The sequence below is a fragment of the Oryctolagus cuniculus genome, chromosome 8 (assembly GCF_964237555.1).
Source record: "Oryctolagus cuniculus chromosome 8, mOryCun1.1, whole genome shotgun sequence".
NCBI classification, from domain to species: Eukaryota; Metazoa; Chordata; class Mammalia; order Lagomorpha; family Leporidae; genus Oryctolagus; species Oryctolagus cuniculus.
In genome coordinates, this window is record NC_091439.1 from 13,507,359 (window position 1) to 13,528,161 (window position 20,803).

At 46.0% G+C, this 20,803-nt stretch overlaps 1 protein-coding gene and 2 non-coding genes across 3 annotated transcripts; all 3 read right to left on the reverse strand.

The window, feature by feature from the left end:
- Positions 1 to 3,684: 3,684 nt before the first annotated feature.
- On the reverse strand, positions 3,685 to 9,115 carry RPS3A (ribosomal protein S3A). Its single transcript, XM_002716902.5, has 7 exons — positions 9,073 to 9,115; positions 7,974 to 8,457; positions 7,417 to 7,520; positions 6,897 to 7,084; positions 5,097 to 5,305; positions 4,002 to 4,111; positions 3,685 to 3,849 (listed from the first exon to the last, which is right to left on the reverse strand). The coding sequence occupies exons 2-7, from the start codon at positions 8,033 to 8,035 to the stop codon at positions 3,728 to 3,730; spliced, it is 795 nt and encodes a 264-aa protein (XP_002716948.1). The 5' UTR covers positions 8,036 to 8,457; positions 9,073 to 9,115; the 3' UTR covers positions 3,685 to 3,727.
- On the reverse strand, positions 4,280 to 4,345 carry LOC127483339 (small nucleolar RNA SNORD73). The gene has a single exon (XR_007909534.1). It is a non-coding gene; the product is annotated as a small nucleolar RNA SNORD73 (small nucleolar RNA).
- On the reverse strand, positions 6,297 to 6,374 carry LOC127483338 (small nucleolar RNA SNORD73). Its single transcript, XR_007909533.1, has one exon. It is a non-coding gene; the product is annotated as a small nucleolar RNA SNORD73 (small nucleolar RNA).
- Positions 9,116 to 20,803: the final 11,688 nt, after the last annotated feature.

The window sequence follows — 20,803 nt, forward strand, 5'->3', positions numbered from 1 at the left end:
GTGGACAGTCTGAGTGGCGGCCACTCGATCAGCAGCTGCATCTCACCGGGTCTGTAGAGGATTTGCCTTTACCCTGGTGCCTGAGACCCAGTGCTTCCAGCAGCCACAGTTTGTTTCCACAATTTATATCCCTGAGAAGGGGGGTCTTTAATCTGCAGCTTTTTGAGTGGCACACCATGTGGCTAGGCCACTGTCAACCATCCAAGAGTCAGTAAGAAACCTGACAAGGTGCATTGAACGCATTGGCCAGGTCTGACAACAGCATTGAGTTCTACCCACTGAGCAGTGACCACACCCACTTTAGTTCTGTACAGCTGCTGCAGAGCTTATGCAGCCACAACCGCATGCTGAACGTTTTTGTTTTAAAGCATTTATTTGAAAGGCAGAATTAGAGGGAGGGAGGGAGGGAGAGAAGAGAGGAGAAGAGAGAGACAGAGTTAGGGAGTCTCTGAAGTGAAGGCCCCATGGAACCAGCAGATACGGGCAGTGGCGTAGGAGATAAATGGTTTCCAAGTCACTAGTAACTGCTGCTTCAAACACAATTAAAATGATGCTAAGCCCGCTGCATCCCTGTAAACACTAGTTTTACTCGGCCAACAAGGCCAGTTTAGTGAGGCGGTCTGTCTCCAACACCCAAAGCCTTCAGTCAGGTGTCAGGCTTCCTTTCAGATGGTGACATCTCTGCAGCTACAAGGGGACTGGCACTGTAAATCCATCTACACAGTCCCCAAATCTTACTTGAGGAACAGACCCCTGAATTTTGCTGGAATTTACCAGACAGCCCTGGTGGTGGAGTGTGATGATACCAGTCAAGACCCATGAGATTGAGGAGTCTGGCTTGAGAAACAATAGCACACCATAGCAACAGAGTAGAAGCACTTTTTTTTTTTTGACAGGCAGAGTGGACAGTGAGAGAAAGGTCTTCCTTTGCCGTTGGTTCACCCTCCAATGGCCGCTGCAGCTGGCACACCACGCTGATCAGGTGCTTCTCCTGGTCTCTCATGGGGTGCAGGGCCCAAGGACTTGGGCCATCCTCCACTGCACTTCTGGGCCACAGCAGAGAGCTGGACTAAAGAGGAGCAACCGGGACAGAATCCGGCGCTCTGACCGGGACTAGAACCCAGGGTGCCGGCACCACAGGCGGAGGATTAGCCTAGTGAGCCACGGCACCGGCCAGCACTTTTGACTAACCCCCAGCTCCCCTCTGGTGGCCAGTGACAGGGGCGTGTGTTCCATGAACCCATCGCTAATCTAACAGTGCCTTGAGTAGGAAAGTCTTCTCTGAAACTTCCTGTGTGCGTCAGGCTCAACACCCAGCAACGGCAGATGACATACACCAACAGTGCACTGAGGCGGCCCAGAGGGCCTGACACACAATGTGTATTTTGTAAATGTTCAGAAATCTTTGCTTTTCCTCACTTTAAAGTTTTGCCCAAAACCTGTCAGATGAATTCAGATGTTTTATCTCCTTATTTACCAGGTATTGGCATGGTCTTGGTCTTTATCAATAAAGACCCAGAATATATCTTACCCTTGTGGTCCAAGAGGCAAAGTATATTTTATAAGCATTTAGCAAAGAAACTAATTTTTTTAAAATATTTTTTTATTTGAAAGGCAGTTAGGAGAGACAGAGAAGTCCACTGGATCATTCCTCAAAAGGTCACCATGACCCAGGGCTGGGCCAGGCTGAAGCAAGGAGCTTCTTTCAGGTCTCCCATACGGGTGCAGGGGCTCAAGCTTTTGGGCCATCTTTTGCTACTTTCCCAGGCTATTAGCAGGGAAGTGGATTGGAAATGAAGCAGCTGGGGCAGCACTACAGGTGGTTTAACCCACTGCGCCACAGCGCCAGCCCAGAGGAATCTAATTTTCACAACATTTTTATTTAGTCTATTTGTGTGTGTGTGTGTGTGTGTGTGTAGAATACAGGTCTAATAAGCAAAATGAAATTCATTCTTATGTAGTAGGAGATAACATTTCACTCCAAAGCTGTAATTCTCATCAAAATCAATTGCAAATTCCCATCTGTTCACAGTGGGGCTGGTGTTGTGGTGTAGCTGGTAAAGCCACCACCTGCAGTGCTGGGCCCCTGCACCCACATGGGACACCCCAAAGAAGCTCCTAGTTCCTGGCTTCAGCTCAGCACAGCTCTGGTCACTGTGGCAGGACAGAACTTAGGGAGTCAATGTACAGGGATCCCAAGCAGCTTTATGACATAAGCACTGGAATGATTTTAGCCTGATTCTTTCCATTTAGTAATTTTGGGCTGAACCCCCCAAATGATTCTTTAAAACCTACCAACCCTACTGGAATCTGACAGGGTAGTGGCTGTTTTGACCCAATACTGTTTAGGAATGTGGCACAGGATGCTTCAGATACTTACTTAAAATGCTTCAACTTACTCCTTCAACTTTACGATGGTGTAAAAGTCTATGAAATGGACTCTGGAAAAAAATTTTAATTTATTTGAGAGTTAGAGCCAGAGAGAGGTTTTCCATCTGCTGGTTCACTCCCCAAATGACCATAATGGCCAGAGCTGAGCTGATCTGAACCCAGAAGCCAGGCACTTCTTCCAGGTCTCCCACCTGGGTGCAGGGCCCAAGGACTTGGGCCACCTTCCACTGCTTTCCCAGGCAAGAGAGCGCTGATTCAGAAGTGGAGCAGCCAGGACTCGGGACTCGAACCAATCAATGCCCATATGGGATGCCAGTGCTGCAGGCTGGGGCTTTAACCTGCTGAGCCACAACACTGGTCCCAATCTGAATTTGATCTTTACCTGGGCAGATAAAATAACTTGCTGGCTTTCTGGGGTAGCAGCAAGGAGCCAGTTTCCAGTAAGCCAGTGTGGTCACAAAGGTAAGCCAGCACTCCTAATGCTGCCTTGAGAACTTTGAAGAATCCACCAGAGCTTCAGACAACCAAGTAAGTAGAGCCAAGGATTAATGGTGAACATTGAACATCCTTGTAGCATGGATGACCACGAAGCAGTGTGGTCAGGAGCCATGCTGGCACAGGTGCAGCTATAAAAGCTTCCTGGGAGAGTGGGGGCCAGTTCTGAGTCCCTGCTGCTCCACTTAAGATCCAGCTCCCTGGGAAGCAGAAGATGGACCATGTGGGAGACCCTAAGCAGCTGTTAGCTCCTGACCAGTCCAGCTCCAACCTTTGCAGCCATCTTGGGAGTGAACCAGCAGATAGGAACTCTCTGTAAACTCTTTCAAATGAATCTATAAAGAAAAAAAACTCATTAGTGGTAGTGCTGTTCTGTGTGCAAAATGGAATTACCATGAGGTATCCCATCTCTGTTGTCACAAAGAACTTTTTGCCAAAAGCTTTTAGAAACCACTCATTCTGCTTGGCTTACTGTCTTCTTCCCCCTTCATCTAAGCCCAACTTCCCATAGTTAAAAGCCTGTATAATTATATCGGGTCCACCCAATCCAGCAATTTCTCCCCTTAGTGTGCTGTTTCATAATTAGCACTGTTACTCCACTTTACATGCTAAAGCAGCCAAAGTGTTTTCAAAACAAGCGTTAGTTTTGTTATAACAGCCATGTTTTTTAGCAAAAAGGTCCTTGTTAACTTTAAAGATTCAAATATTCCCTGGGCACAAGTTTATTTTCCTATGAAAGACAAAAGTAAAGTCATTTAAGTAGAATCAAATTTGAAAGGAATGTTCTGAAGCAAACCATCACAAATAGGACATTTTATTTGTCACTATTAAAGTCTAATTTTTAAACAGATTCTTGGACGGGTGGTTCGTAGCCATCAGCTCGTTCAACTTTTGCACCCGTCTCATCCCCAGTGGCTTTTCCAGAACTGCTACCTTCTCCGTGAAGCTCCATGAGTTTTCCCACTGAAAGAAAGAATACAGTCCATGGGTTACAGCGCATCACATCGTGTTTGATAATTTTCAGTACTATGCGCAAAGGGGACCCTTATCTGGCCTTAAAAAAAGGACAATGCATGTGTCCCTGGTTTTCAGGAATCCCAGGAGCTCTCACTTACATTCAAACTTGGGCTTCTTCAGCATCTTCACTTTTCTAACGAAGACATCATGGAGAGGATAAATAGATTGGCAAGCCTTCTCTATGTCTTTCCCAATGCTGTCTGGGATCCTGCAAACCACCAGCAGTGACAGATCAGATGAATAAACGTCCTGGGTTCACACACTTAAAGGGATAAGCCATGTCCTGGGATGTCTACATCATTTAATCCATATAAACCTTTACGTAAAATTGGTAAAGGATAAATTACCTGAATCATGTATCTGGCTACCAAATGGGAATATCAGAAAAATGTAATTTATCATCGGACATCATCTGGGACCGAAACTTTTTTCATCACTTATTCCCATACATTATTAACTACAGATTTTATGTATTCAGTGTACTTCCTAATTGAGGCAAAAAAGTTTCCTGTCCTTAAATCTCCTCTCCTGCTAAGACAACTCTGTCCATAAAAAGCATTTAACACTTTCTCGAAAAGGGACACTACCAGAAGAATTCAGAGAAAATTTAAAGAGGTCGGACTCCATCTCATCTAGCATGCCACGGTTAAGATGCCACAGGGCAGCCACTACCTGCAACATCAGTACCCCATATGGGCACAAGTTTGTGTCCAGCTCCCTGCCACTGGCCTAGGAAAGGAGCAGAAGATAGCTTAAGTGTTTGGGTCCCTGCCATCCATGTGAGAGACCCACATGAAGCTCCTGGTTTTGGCCTGCCCCAGTGCTAGCCACTGTAGCCATCTAAGGATGAAGATTTCTCCCTCTCTCAGAAATAAAAAGATCTTTAAAAAGTAGACACTTGGGGCAGGCACTGTGGCGTAGCAGGTAAAGCCGCCGTCTGCTCCACTTCCGATCCAGCTCTCTGTGCTGGCCTGGGAAAGCAGTAGAAAATGGCCCAAGTCCTTGGGTCCCTGCACCTGTGTGGAAGACCTGGGAAGAAGCTCCTGGCTCCGGATCAGTGCAGCTCTGGCCATTGTGGCCATCAGGGAGTGAACCAGCAGATGGAGGATCTATCTCTTTCCCTCTCCTTCTCTGTGTAACTAACTTCCAAGTAAAATAAATCAATCGTAAAAAAGAAAAAAGTAGACACTTACAATTTATTGACTACTTCTTTCAAGTCATTTGTTTGCACCTCCCGTGTCATGATTTCCATCATCTTCTTCCGGATCTGGCGGACCTGCTGGTGCTGAGCATAGGAAGTCTTCCGTATCTGATTGTTGCGTTTTTTGGTAAAACCAACACAGAACAGACGAAGCAAATAGCCGTCGGTAGTCTTGACATCAACATGAGCTTCAATCATGGTCTAGGGAAAAAAAAGATACTGGCAGATATTAAACAGCAACTCTTTTAACATTAAAAAGTTGGAATGCTAAACACTCAATGCAGTATAAACTATCACAGTAACATCTAATTTACAGAACAAACTGCAGATGTGACCTGATACCCCAATTCTTTTTTTTTTTTTTTTTTTACAGGCAGAGTGGACAGTGAGAGAGAGAGACAGAGAGAAAGGTCTTCCTTTTGCTGTTGGTTCACCCTCCAATGGCCGCTGCGGCCGGCGCACCGCGCTGATCCGATGGCAGGAGCCAGGTACTTATCCTGGTCTCCCATGGGGTGCAGGGCCCAAGCACTTGGGCCATCCTCCACTGCACTCCCTGGCCACAGCAGAGAGCTGGCCTGGAAGAGGGGCAACCGGGACAGAATCCGGCACCCCGACCGGGACTAGAACCCGGTGTGCCGGCACCGCAAGGCGGAGGATTAGCCTGTTGAGCCGCGGCGCCAGCCCTGATACCCCAATTCTGACTATCCTTTTTAATCTAATAGTCCAAACAGCTGTCTTCAAGTCCACTGTTACTGTTTACTGCACACACCTTAACCCTTACACCTTTTGCATATACGTGTATGCATTTAACAATGGCCCATCTATGCAAGATGAAAATAGGTTAAAAAAGGAACATGATGGCCTACATTTAGGGTTTGCTTTTTAAAATGTGATCTGAATAGGTGAAGCATTACTGTAATATCAATATGTGTACATTAAAAAATGCTCTGTAAAGTCCAAACTGAAGCATGTTAAGGATTCAATATTCAATTCATAGCTAAAATCAAAATAAAAACCCAAGTTCATGGTTGTATAACCTGAATTTGAAAAGCAGAACTATCTTAAACAGTGACAGAAACTGATTTCCTTCTTTGCATTTTCCAGATTTCATACTTCAGTTTATAAAAAAGTGAACTTCAATACAAAGAGGCCTTAAAACATTTCCAGAATGAGAGCCATAAAACCTTATGGGAATGTCAGAAATAATGTAACGGTATAATCAGTGTATATCAATATCATTTGGGACCGAAACATTTTGTCATCATTCATTCCCATATGCAAATACCCCAAGGTGGATGATCAGCCAGACACAGTTAATAACCTGAAATGATACTTTTGCTAATCATGTTTACATGGATCGTTGCTGCACACCAGTTCTCTCCCACTATCTATCTATATCCCCAGAGGTAAATCCAAAGTAGCCAAAGACACTTTTTTTTCCTTATAATCTCCCAGATTTTGAAATCCAGAGATATTCTGAAACAAGGCGACGCTGCCCACTGACACCCGGATCTTCACCAAGTCAAAAAAATCTTTCCTGATAACCAAATTATTAAATCTTGGCTTCAATTCATAAACAGGTTAGTAATCAGAAGAACCATAGCTTGCCTACTTATGCTCAAACTCAGGGGTGCCTACCCCAGAATTAACATTCAACAGTACTGGGAAAACAGGAATTGAGAACGAATCTAAGTTCCAATTACACGACTCGCTCCTTTCTGTCAGCACACCCTGACATGCTGGGTCACGCACCCCGCTGCACCACAGGCACACAGGGGGCCTCTAGTCTCACCTGCCATTTTTTGACCATGGAGCACATTTTGTCCCGGGTAAGATCCATGCCGTGGAAGTTAGTCAGGCAGTTTTTGCCCTGAACATCCTCCGTAATCAGTTTGAATTTTCTAAATGCAACTTCATCGTTCTGCAGGTCAGCAAGACTCACTTCAAAAACACGCCCCTTGAGTCCATCAGACGCAATTTCTACAGAACGAGCATTAAATAAAGTCTTGTTAGCGTTAGGAACTACACAAGCAAAGTCAAGCCTACAAAGTCTTGCACCGAGTTGAGGTTAGACATTAAGGTAACAGAATTACAATGCCTGGCTTTAACAAATGTCCATCTAGATGAATGATCAACAGTGCTCATCAGAAATTCAAAATAACCCGCACATCTCAGTACCGTGTAAAACAGCAGCGGTGCCGAAGCTGCAACCAGGAGCTGACAGTTCCCTAGCGTCTCCGCGGCCAGGACTCATGGCAGAACATGCTACAGTTCCCGTGCCCCCGTGTAAGGAAACAGAACAAGATACTCACTGGTTCCTTGGGTCCTCGTGACCAGTGTTTTCCCAATATTTCGTATGTTGAACATAGCAGGTGCCTTCACATCATACCAATCTTTCTTAGAAAATGGGTCCACCCTGAATTTTAAAAACACCTTTAAGATTCACTGCATTATCACCTAATTCCGACTGCTTTTCTAAGCTTTTTCCTTCCAGTACCACTTGTTAGGAGGCTAACTGGCGATCTGATTCTGGGCTAAACTTTGTCCGACAGTGAAGTTAGGAGCGCAGCTCCTCCACGGGCTGCCACGCAACTCAGGCAGCCCCGCGAGTCCCGACAGCCGAACTCTCCCCAGCAACACGGCTCAACCGCCGCGTCCGCAAGGCCCCGAAAGCTACGACGAGCAGCCAGCCCGCCACGACACAGCAACCAACACGGCCAGGCCGCCGCTGTTTGCCGTGCACCAATTGCCCCCGGCCCGCGCAATCCAACCGGCATCTTCGCCATCCGGCCCACGCCGCGACCAAGGGCCCACCCGCTCACTCCAGCAGAACCCCAGAAAGCAAGTCTCCACAACAGCCGCCACTTACACTTTCTTCTTGGCTCCCTTTTTGCCGCCTTTCGTAAGGCGCTTGTTCTTGCCGACCGCCATGGTGGTGCTCAGAGAGCCAAAAGGGCGGAAGTACAACTCGCGCGAGAACTTAGGCGTACAGAACGGGGCGGGGCGCGTCGTTTACGTGACCTTTGATCGTTTCTTCTTCCTGCCTCAAGAATATCGCGACAACAGCGAGTGACAGGCCGCCCACTGAGGCTGCGACAGCGCCCTCGTGTGTCCGGAGGCCGTGCTGTGGCGAGGCGGGTGCCTGGTGGCCTTCGGTCCTTGGGAATGGCTGCCGGCGGTGTCTGAGGCTGTGACGTGAAGTAAATTTCCGCGGAAGGAGACGCCGGCTGGACTCGCCGTCCAGTGTATGGAATCAAGCAACAGAGCCTGGTTCAAGTGCGAGTTTCGGCGCCACTGAGCCTTGCAAACGCTCTACGCGTCAGTGTCGTGTACTTCACGAAGTTGGTGGGAAACTGGAATTTAAGAATAAGTTTATTTTGTTGAAAAAGCATTTGAGCCGGCGCCGCGGCTCACTAGGCTAATCCTCCGCCTAGCGGCGCCGGCACACCGGGTTCTAGTCCCGGTCGGGGCAACGGATTCTGTCCCGGTTGCCCCTCTTCCAGGCCAGCCCTCTGCTGTGGCCCGGGAGTGCAGTGGAGGATGGCCCAGGTGCGCAGTGGAGGATGGCCCAGGTGCTTGGGCCCTGCACCCCATGGGAGACCAGGAAAAGCACCTGGCTCCTGGCTCCTGCCATCGGATCGGTGCGGTGCGCCGGCCGCAGTGCGCCGGCCGCGGCGGCCATTGGAGGGTGAACCAACGGCAAAAGGAAGACCTTTCTCTCTGTCTCTCTCTCTCACTGTCCACTCTGCCTGTCAAAAAATAAATAAATAAATAAATAAAAAAAGAAAAAGCATTTGAATTGCATGCACTGGAGAAGCCCTCAAAAAGTTCATGGGAAATTGCATGGCTTTCAAAAAAAAATTTTGCACCATAATAAACATCTTTAAATTGTTTTTTAAAGATTTGTTTATTCATTTGAAAGGCAGTGAGGGAGAAATATAAAATTAAAAAAAAATTTTTTTACTTACTTAGAGACAGACAGACACTGAGAAAGCTCGCATCCACTGGTTCACTCCCCAGATGACCACAATAGCTGGGACTGGGCCTGAGCTGGGAAATCATCCAGGTTTCCCGTAAAGGTGACAGGGACCGAATTACTTGGGTCCTCACCTGCTGCCTTGCAGGGTTTCCACTAGGTGGAATCAGCAGTAGAGCCTGGAATTGAACCTAGGCACTCTGATGTGAGATCACGCATTTTTTTTAAAAAAAAGGATTTCTTTATTTAAAAATCAGAGTTATAGCGAGGCAGAGGCCGGGGGGGGGGGGGTGTCTTCCATCCGATGGTTCACTCCCTAATTGGCCACAATGGCCAGAGCTGAACCCATCTGAAGCCAGGAGCCAGGAGCTTCTTCCAGGTCTCTCACGTGGATGCAGGAACCCAAGGACTTGGGCCATCTTCCACTACTTTCCCAGGCCACAGCAGAGAGCTGGATGGGAAGTGGAGCAGCAGGGTCTCGAACTGGCATCCGTATGGGATGCTGGCACTTCATGCCAGGGCGTTAACCCACTGCGCCTCAGCACCAGCCCCGCGAGATGCAGGCCATTAGGCTGAATGGCCACTCCCAAACTTAACTATTCATTCCATTTCTGCGAAGTTTTGGATGTAACCTCCTATATAAAATGAGGATAACAATACAAGCTACTTCCTAAGTGTGTTAGTAGGGTTAAATATGTATGTGGGTGTAATTCCAGGAATGCTAATAATGTTTTGCCTGTTGGTACCAGTGCTGGCTGGTGTCAGCTATGACCATGCCTTGTGAACATTTATTTATCAAGCTATGTGCTCACCTGTGTACTTTTTTATGTCTCTTATACATTGGTAAGCTAAGACAATGTGGAATACAATCTCTAAATTTTTCAGTTTTTTGCAACCAATCGCCCTCCAGGCTCTATAACTGTAGGGGTTTAAGAAAGCCCATCCTGGTGACTTACAGCCCCCTGGCTCAAGTGTGCAGCCCCTAGAAAGGTTCTGACCCAAACAGCCAGTGGTGTACTCAGTTCCCTCCTCTTGCTTTGCCTCTGGCACAAAACCCAGCGCCTAAGCCAGAGAGCTGCCGCAGTTGTGAGGCCCCTGCAGGCTTCTCAATCCGCAGTCCCTGGCCAATCCTCACCCCTACCCTCCAAGACCAACTTTCTAACGTTCTGCTCTGCCTCTAAAGTCTGAATAATTTTCCAAATCTCATTGCCTGGAGGATAAGGAGAAAGCCCTTGATTCACAACAGTATGAGCATACTTAGTATCACTGAGCTGCACTTAAAAGCGGTTAAGTTCTATGTTTCTCAGCCTAAGTTCTAAAACAAGTGCAAGTCCTTCGCTGAGGACGCGCTTCCCTGGCCCTGTTGACTGTTTTCTGTCCTCACCACAACCTAACCTGTGCAGGTCCACCTGCTGCAGCCTCCTAGAACTGCTTAGGACCACACAGGCTTCTATTGCCTCTGTGTATTTCTCCTCCATAGCAGGCAAATATCTGTGCATTTCCAAGACAGCTAGCTTGCTTTCTTCTTGCTATAAGAAGTGTAGTCCTCGGACAAGCAGGCTTCCCCTCGCACCTGCTCCCAGAGGCCTGGGCACCAGGGAATTTGTTAGTAACTAGTGACTGTGTGCCTTTCTCACTGTGAACAGGAGGGCACATGGTACAGTCCTTTTCTTGTATTCATGCCCCATCTCTTGGAACATAGCAGCCCCTCAAAATATTTATTAAATGAACTAACAAGAGATCCAACAGCATCAGCTGCTTTTTGGACTTTGTGGATCGGCCACATTCTCAAAGCAATTAGGGCAAAAACAGGACTGCAATGTTGAAATGTTGCCACACTTTAAAACAAACAGAGCAGTGGAGGCAGGCATACTGCCTAGCAGTTAAGACATTAGCCTCCCACACGGGAGTGACTGGGTGCGATTCCTGCTTCTGCTCTTGGTTACAGCTTCCTGCTCATGCAGACCCTGGGAGGCAGACGGTGATGGCTTGGGAGGCGGGGTCCTTGTCACCCATGTTGGAGACCTGGATTGAAGGCTCAGCTCCCTGCTTTGCTCTGACTCAGCCCCTACCGTTGTGGGTATCTGAAGAGTGAACCAGTGCCCTGTGTGCATCTCTCAGCCTCTGAAGTAAACAAATCATTAAAATTTTTAAATAAATACCAACTTCATTTACTATCAGGTCATTCCATAAATTATGAATACATGATTTTTACAAAGAACTGTGTGGATCTTCTTTTACCCATCTCATTGCACACTAGTGAAAACTAATGACCAGTGGAAGTCAATTAGTCCCTGCAAATGTAATTGTGGGCCTAATAAATTCTTGGTCTCATTTCTGTGCTAGTAGTAACCCTGACAAGTTTACCTCACAGGCAGCAGTTTGCTCCTTTAAAACTTTCCCAGTGGAAAATGTCACAGACCCCCAGGCTGCCTGCTTCAGAACAAAAGCCAAATTCACCTTCTTCCCGGTTCCTCATTTCGTTCAAGAGAGAAAGTCACAGGGGAACGCATTATTGAAGTCAGCTGCATCTAGTTTGTTCTAGCAAGAGGAACACCCAAGGGATTTGTCTGAGGCCTGTGTTTCAATCATTAACTTTGTTTTTGTAGTAAAAGCTTTTTTTGAAGGTTGATTTACTTTTTTTTTTTTTTTTTTGAAAGGCAGAGAGAGAGAGGGGAGAGAGATTTTTCTTCTTCTGGTTTACTCTCATAATGCCCCCAATAGACAGGGCTTGAGTCAGGCTGAAGCCAGGAGCCAGGTACTCCATCTGTACCTGTAGTTGGCAGGCACTCAGGTACTTGAACATCACTACTGCCTCCCACGGTGCACATTAGTAGGAAGCTAGAGTCGAAAACAGAACCAGGACTCAAACCCAGAACTCTGATGTATGTATGTGTGTGTGTGTGTGTGTGTATAAGTTTTGAAGACTAGTTGTTATTAAGTGATTTTTGGAAAACACTTTCTTACGTTATTAAAACACAAAATTTTGGAGCCAGCACTGTGGTGTAGTGGGTTAAGCCTCCTCCCACAGAGCCAGAATCCCATATGGGCGCCGATTCCATTCCCAGCTGCTCCACTTCCAATCCAGCTCCCTGCTAATGTGCGTGAGAAAGCAGCGAAAGGTGGCCCAAGTGCTTGGGCCGCTGCACCCGTGGGAGAGACTCAGAAGAAGCTCCTGGCTCCTGGCTTCAGTCTGGCCCAGCTGGCTATTGCAGCCATTTGGGGAGGGAGTGAAGCAGCAGATAGGAGATCTCTGTGTATCTCCCTTTCTCTTAACTCTGCCTTTCAAATAAAATAAATAAATCTTAAAAAAAATGATAACATTTCAGAATGTCTCTGGTTGTTTTAATGAAGCAATGCCATCCATTTATCACTCAAAGAAATTATCCAAAACATTGAAACAGTTGTGCTCATTTCAACAGAGGCATCACTCTCATAACCATGTCTTACAACTTGAGAGCCATGCATTTTTATTTTTTTAAAGATTTATTTATTTATTTGAAAGGCAGAGTTACAGAGAGAGAGAGGAAGAGACAGAGAGATAGATCTTCCATCCACTAGTTCACTCCCCAAATGGCCACAATGTCTAGGGCCGGGCCAGACCAGAGCCAGGAGCCAGGAGCCAGGAGCCAGGAGCCAGGAGCTTCATCTGTGTCTCCTCCCACATGGGTGCAGGGACCGTGGGACATGGGCCATCTTCCACTGTTTCCTCAGGTGCATGAGCAGGGGCCTGGATCAGAAGTGAACTAGTTCCCATACAGGATTCCAGCCGGGCAACAGCTTAACTGGCTATATCACAATGCTGGCCCCAAGAGCCATGCTTTCTAGCTACGTTCCTCTGGCAAAACCTCCCCTTCTCTCCTTTGCTTCTGCCACTGCAGACCACGCCTCACCTAGCCTGCCCTGGTTTGCTTTCCCAGGCGTACCAGCAGGGAGCTGGGTTGGAAGTAGGGCAGCTGGAATATGAGCCAGCGCCCATATGGGATGCTGGTGCTGAAGGCCAGAGCTTTAACAAGCTGAACCATAGTGTGGGCCCCTGCTTTGATATCTTAAATTTTAGAATACTGCATAATCCTAATAAAGCAAAATGCAAGGTTTTTCTTTTTTTTTGTGAAGTGATAAGGTTTCATTGGGGATCAGAATGCAAGTTTTAAGTCTTTTTTCTGATGACATTATCCAACATGCTTAAATGATAATAGAGCATCCCTAAGGGGCCAGCGCCATGGCTCACTCGGTTAATCCTCTGCCTACGGTGCCAGCATCCCATATGGGCACCAGATTCTGTCCCGGTTGTTCCTCTTCCAGGCCAGCTCTCTGCTGCGGCCCAGGAGGGCAGTGGAGGATGGCCCAAGTGCTTGGGCGCTGCACCCACATGGGAGACCAGGAGGAAGCACCTGGCTCCTGGCTTCAGATCAGCGTAGTTCCAGCTGTGGCAGCCATTTGGGGAGTGAACCAATGGAAGGAAGACCTTTCTCTCTCTTTCTCTCACTGTCTAACTGTGTCAAAAAAAAAAAAAAAAAAGAAAAAGAAAAAGAAAGAAAGAAAAGAAAAAAGCATCCCTAATAAGCTGCAAAATGCTCTAAAATCAGAAACTTTCTGAGCACTGACACGATACCGCAAATGGAAAACTCCATACTATGAGATTTTATTAAATGAACAAGGTTATTAAAAACATTGTTTAATGGGGCTGGCGCCTGGCGCAGTAGGTTAATCCTCCGCCTGCGGTGCTGGCATCCCATATGGGCACCGGTTCTAATCCTGGCAGCTCCTTTTCCAATCCAGCTCTCTGCTGTGGCCTGGGAGGGCAGTGGAGGATGGCCCAAGTGCTTGGGCCCCTGCACCCACATGGGAGACCTGGAAGAGGCACCTGGCTCCTGACTTCAGATCAGTTCAGCTCCAGCCCTTGGGGCTACCTGGGGAGTGAACCAGCGGATGGAAGACCTTTCTCTCTGTCTCTCCCGCTCACTGTAACTCTCTCAAATAAATAAATAAAAATCTTTTTAAAAAATTGTTTAAAATTACCTTTAGGCTGTGTCTTTTTGTTTGTTTTTAAAATGTTTATTAATTTTTATTGGTTAAAGAGGCAGAATGATGAGAGCGAGATTTTTCCATCCACTGATTCACTCCCCAAATGACTGCAACAGACAGGGTTGGGTCAAGCCAAAGCCAGGAGCCAGAAACTCCATCTGCATCTGTGTTTCCCATATACATGACAGGAACCCAAGTACTGAGTCATCTTCTACAGCATCCCAGGTGCACTAGCAGAAAACTGAATCTGAAGCAACTCAATGGATGGGACTCCATGCAATCCAATACCAGATACAGGCATCCCAAGCAGCTTAACCCACTGCACCACAATGCCCACCCTCAGGCTATGTGTCTTAAGTTTATATGAAATGTATGAGGCCGGCGACGGGTGCACTAATTTTATCTTCTACCTGTGGCGCCAGCATCCCATATGGGTGCAGAGTTCTAGTCCCGGCTGCTCCTCTTCCAGTCCAGCTCTCTGCTGTGGCCTGGGATAGCAGTGGAGGATGGCCCAAGTGCTTGGGCCCCTGCATCCCCATGGGAGACCGGGAAGAAGCTCCTGGCTCCTGGCTTCGGATCAGCGCAGCTCTGGCTGTTGCAGCCATTTGGAGAATGAATCAACGGAAGGAAGAGCTTTCTCTCGCTCGCTCGCTCGCTTTCTCTCTCACTGTAACTCTGTCAAATAAATAAATATTCTTTTTAAAAAAGTTTAAATGAAATGTAAATGAGTATTGTGTTTAGACTTGGGTCCCATCTCCCAAGAAGTCTCTGTTGTGTATATGCCAATATTCCAAAATCTGAAAAAAAAAAAAACCTTAGAAACATTCCTGATCATAAGCATTTCAGATTGATTCAACCTGTGCTACTAAATCTTAATCAGATTGCAGTGAAACTAGTCCACTCTCTCATAGTTGTTATTATTTTACAAGTGTTTGAAAAGTAACTTGCCAATAAGCATGATTTGAAAGCCATGAACGTGTCCTCATATCTAATGAAAATATATCCTAAGGGCTGGCGCCGCGGCTCAATAGGCTAATCCTCCGCCTTGCGACACCAGCACCCCAGGTTGTAGTCCTGGTCGGGGCGCCAGATTCTGTCCCGGTTGCTCCTCTTCCAGTCCAGCTCTCTGCTGTGGCCTGGGAGTGCAGTGGAGGATGGCCCAAGTGCTTGGGCCCTGAACCCGCATGGGAGACCAGGAGAAGCACCTGTCTCCTGGCTTTGGATCAGCGCGGTGTGCCGGTCGCAGCGCACCGGCCAGTGGTGGCCATTGGGGGGTGAACCAATGGCAAAAGGAAGACCTTTCTCTCTGTCTCTCTCTCTCTTTCACTGTCTAACTCTGCCTGTCAAAAAAAAAATATATATATATATATACTAAGTAACAATAGAAAATTGGGAAAATCTATGGGCATGAATATAATATTTAGTCTTAATAGTGAAATTAGAAGATAGAAATCAACAAAACACTTAAAAATATGGAAATGTTTAGGTAAATTATGATATATTCAGATAACATGCAGCCATTATAAATTATGAGTATGAACTTCATTTAGAAATGGGAAAATGTATATGATAAAGTGGTCAAACCAGAATACAGAGACTTATGTGCATTTTATAACTGTAAAAGACAAAAGCAATGAGAAAAAAAGACATGAATTACAAGGAACTTGGGGTGGGCATTGTGGGGTAGCAGGTGGATTAAGCCACTGCTTGGGATGCCCACATCCCATATCCAAGTGACATCCAGCTACTCCACCTCTGAAGCAGTTCCCTGGTAATGCGCGTGGGAAGCATACTGGAGTCCCTGCCACCCATGTGGGAGATGTGGATGGAGTTCCTGGCTCTTGGCTTCAGTCTGACCCAGCCCAACTGTTGGGGCCATTTGTGGAGAGAACCAGGGACGGGATGGAAGATATTCTGTCTCTCTCTCTCTCTCTCTCTCTTTCTCTCTCTCTCTCTGCCTTTCAAATAAATAAATTAACTAGTTATGTTAAAAGAATGCAGGGAACTTTACCACTTTAAAATCTCCCAAGTTATATGGTGAGCCCATATGTTCCAGACTCAAAGAAATCAACATAGTCATACTAGGATGATACTACTTTTTGCCTGCTGTTCTCATCAAGTTTTTTTTTTTTATGATATTAAGTATTACATGTATAATTTAAACAAATATAAAAAGAACTTCCGTAGTGGTGATGGTTGCACAACCCTGTGTATGTGTTCTGTGAATGTCTGTCAGGTCTCCCAGGATCTGAGTACTCTGTCCTTTTTAGAAAATGGCCTTTTGCCTACTTCAGATGATGTGGGGTCTTGCAGGCTACAGTAGGAGCTTTGGATGTTTGAGTGGGATGGGAAGCCGCTGGAGGGATTGAACCTGTGTTGCCGTGACGTTCTGGCACAGAATGCAGAGGATACAATGCACTTGCAGCAAGAATCAAGTCAAAGAGTGGGAAAAGATGGTGGCAGCTTGGCCTAGGGAGGAAGAAGAGGAAATGCAGAGGGCGGGGAGCAGTGGAAGAGGACACAACTGACAGAAATGCAAATTCAAATGACGTGCTCGGGAGCTGTGGCCTGCATTTGCCCTGGGTGAAAATTCTGCCTGTATTTTCAGATTGGAGCCAGCAGATTTGGCTGTTGTGCTGGTTGTGGGGAGAAAGAAGAGTCAGTACCATCACATTGTGTTGTGTTCCTTAATGGGGCTGCCCCCCACCCCCACCTGGGTCCGGCAGTAAGACAGTGATGCTGTCCCAGGTGTCTGTGTACTCTTGTCCTGAATGCCTGAAGAGCAACTTCATCCATCAGGGGGTGGGTCCTGACTCATATTTTTACTTAATGATGAGTTAGCAGCTTTCTTTGGCAGTTTTGCTTTTCTTCTTACTTTCTTGTGTACAAGGTGAAAATAGCACTTGGAGGCAATGAGTTAAGTAGCTGCCTGCAATGCCGGCATCCCATATGAGTCCTGGTTCAAGTCCCAGCTGCTCCAGTTTTGATCCAGCTCCCTGCTAATGCAACTGGGAAGGCAACTGAAAATGGCCTAAGTGCTTGGGCCCCTGCGAGTCATGTAGGAGACCTGGCTGGGGTTCCAGGCTCCTGGCTTCAGTCTAGCCCCAGTTATTGTGGTAAACTGGGGAGTGAATCAACTCATGGAAGATAGCTCTCTTGTGCTCTCTCTGTCTGTAACTCTGCCTTTCAAATAAATAAGTAAATACATCTTTAAAAAAAGAGAAAATATATGATGTGAGCACTTATTGCAGATGTGTTCTAGGTGGGGTTAGTGAAGTGTGCCCCATGTCAGAGCTTCCCCAAACACAGCTGGGCAGCACGCTGTTCGCAGTTAGCAGTGCGATAAGGACTTTTTGGCAGGATAAAATCAATTATGTCGCTACAAAATACTGTTTAGTTCAGCCAGCTTTTCCCTGTAGTAGGGTTTCCTCTGTCAAGGACCCAGTGCACCAATTTGCATTCCAGCCCAAGTGCTTTATCTTATTGCCCACTGGCGCTGGTTACGCTCCAGAGTGTCTGCAGACTCCAGTTACTGTGAACATCCTATTAGGCATGCTGAACACATTTAAGAACTAGAAATTCTCTTAAAGTCCCAAAATAATCTTCAGAGTTATATAAGGAACATGATGTATTTGAAAATGAGAAAATGAAGTTTGTGAAAGGACTTTAAAGTGCTGCAAGGCAGCAAGATATAGTGGAAAGAACATGGATTTTTGAAGTCAGACCTGGTTTGAAGTCACTGTTCTTTCACCTGCTGTGTGACTTTGTATTATCTTTCTTTTCTTTTTAATTTTTAAAAATTTATTTGAGGAGCTGACGCTGTGGCATATAGAGTTAAGCCGCAGCCGGTAAAGCCAATATCCCATATGGGTGCCAGTTTGAGTCCCTACTGCTTCACTTCTGATCTAGTTCCCTGCTAATGTGCCTGCGAAAGCAGTGAAAGATGGCCCAGTCCTTGGGCCCCTGCACTTACATGGAAAAACCAGGATGAGATTCCTGGCTCCTGGCTTAGGTCTCACAAAGCCTCAGCAATTGGGACCATTTGGAGAATGAATCAGCAAATCAAACACCCCCCCCCCCCACCGTGTCCCTCTCTCTCTGTAATTTTGATTTCAAATTAAAAAAAATAAATATTTAAAAGAAAAAATGTATTTGAAAGGCAGTGAGACTGAGACAAACAGACATCTTGCTGTTTCACTCCCCAAATTCTTGCAAAGTCAATGCTGTTTCAGGCCAAAGGTAGGAGCCAAGAACTCGTTCTGGGTCACCCACATGGGTGACAGTATGCAAGTACTGCTACCTCCCAGGGTGTACATTAGCAGGACGGTGGAATCAGGAGCAGAGCTGAAACTGAAACCCAGGCACTCCAATATGAGTCAACACGGGTGTCCAAGCAGCATCTTAACTAGTGATTCAAATGCCCATGCATTGTCTTTGTTTTCTCACTGGTTACTGGCATTAATACCAACCTCTTTTGGTTATGGTAAGATCCGAGTGACTCAGTATACACACAGAGCTTAGCATATAGTAAGTACCTGGTAACTTAACTGTCCTTTTTCCTTCTCCCCAAAATAAATATCAAATAATTATCTGCCTTTCTCTCAGCTGCCTTCTCACACTCAGGCCCACACCTTTCTGTTTGACCTTGTGAAATGTTGAGCATTGTTCTTGTTAGAGTCATCTCCCCTGCCCACCTTAGGCTGTGAGGTTTGCTGTGATTGACAGATTGGAAGAAGGAATTTGTTCCCAGGAGACAAAGCAAGTGAATTGAGAAGGAAAACTGAGATAAAATTTATACATGGCAATATGAGTATCATTTTGAAAGTGGTACAATCAAATGGAATTCCTGTTTATCATTGCCACCACTAAGAAAACACTATCCTGGGGCCTGTGCTGTGGCATAGTGGGTAAAGCCACTGTCTGCAGTGCCAGCATCCTATATGGGTGCCAGTTCGAGTTCTGGCTGCTCCACTTCCAATCCAACTTCCCACTAATGGCCTGGGAAAGCAGCAGAAGATGACCTAAGTGCTTGGGTCCCTGCACCCACGTGGGAGAAGCTCCTGGCTCCCGGCTTTGTCCTGGCCCATCCCTGACTGTTGTAGCCATTTGGGTAGTGAACAAGTAGATGAAGACTTGTCTCTCTCTGCCTCTGCCTCTCCCTCTCTGTAACTCTGCCTTTCAAATAAATAAGTAAGTCTTTTTTAAAAAAATAAAGCACATATCCAACCAGAGGCACTCACTTTTATTCACGACTCACACAGCCACTGATGTTTATTGATGTCTTCTCTAAATTTAATTATTTGTTTTCTCCTACTAGTTTTGGGTTTGGTTTGCTGTTGTTTTTCTAGGTCCCTAAGATGAGTTGGTAGCTCACTTATTTGGTGCTTTTCCAATTTCTTGATGTAGGCACTAATTGCTATAAACTTTCCTCAACACTGCTTTTGCTGTATCTCATGTTTTGATATGTGTATTGTTGTCTTCATTTGTTTCCAGAAATTTTTTGCTTCCTGTTTTGAGAAATTCAGGAGCATGTTGTTCAGTCTCCATGTGTTTGCATATGTTCTAGAGATTCCTCAGTTGTTGATTTCCAGCTTCCTTCCATATTGATCAGAGAAGATGCATGGTATGATTTCAATTTTTTTTAATTTTCTGAGACTTGCTTTATGGTCTAGCCTGTGGTCAGTTCTAGAGAAAGTTCCATGCACTGGGGGCCAGCGCTGTGGCTCACTTGGTTAATCCTCTGCCTGTGGCACTGGCATCCCATATGGGCACCAGGTTCTAGTCCTGGCTGCTCCTCTTCCAGTCCAGCTCTTTGCTGCAGCCTGGGAGGGCAGTGGAGGATGGCCCAAGTGCTTGGGCCCTGCACCTGCATGGGAGACCAGGAGGAAGCACCTGGCTCCTGGCTTCGGATCGGTGTAGTGCCAGCTGTAGTGGCCATTTGGGGGTGAACCAACGGAAGGAAGACCTTTCTCTCTGTCTCTGTCTCTCTCTCTCTCACTGTCTATAACTCTACCTGTCAAATAAAAAAAAAAAAGTTCCATGCACTGGGGAGAAGAATGTGTATTCTGTGGCTGTAAGATGGAAAGTTCTATATATGTCTGTTAGGTCCATTTGGTCTATAATATCAATGAACTCTGTTGTTTCCTTGCTGATTTTCTGTCTTGTTGATTTGTCCATTGCTGAAAGTAGAGTATTGAATTCCCCTGTTATATTGTATTAAAGTCTATGTCTCCCTTTATATCTATTAACATTTCTCTTAAATATCCAGGTGCCCTGTAATTAGGTGCCTATACATTTATAATAGTCACTTCTTCCTGTTGAATTGATCCCTTAATCATTAAATAGTGCCCTTCTTTGTCTCTTTTAACAGCTTTTGTGTTAAAGTCTATTTTATGTGATATTAGGATAGCAACACCAGCTCTTTTTTGGTTTCTGCTAGCATGGAATATCTTTTTCCATCCTTTCACTTTCAGTCTGAGGGTATCTTTGTTGGTGAGATGTGTTTCTTGTAGGCAGCAAATAAATGGGTTTTGTTTTTTAATCCATTCAGCCAGTCTTTGTCTTTTAACTGCAGAATTGAGGCCATTTACATTCAAGGTGACTATTGATAAGTAACTACTCAGTCCTGCCATTTTTCTATAAATATTCCAGCTGTTTACTTTTTATTTCATTTGTACTTCTACTGGGAGATTTTA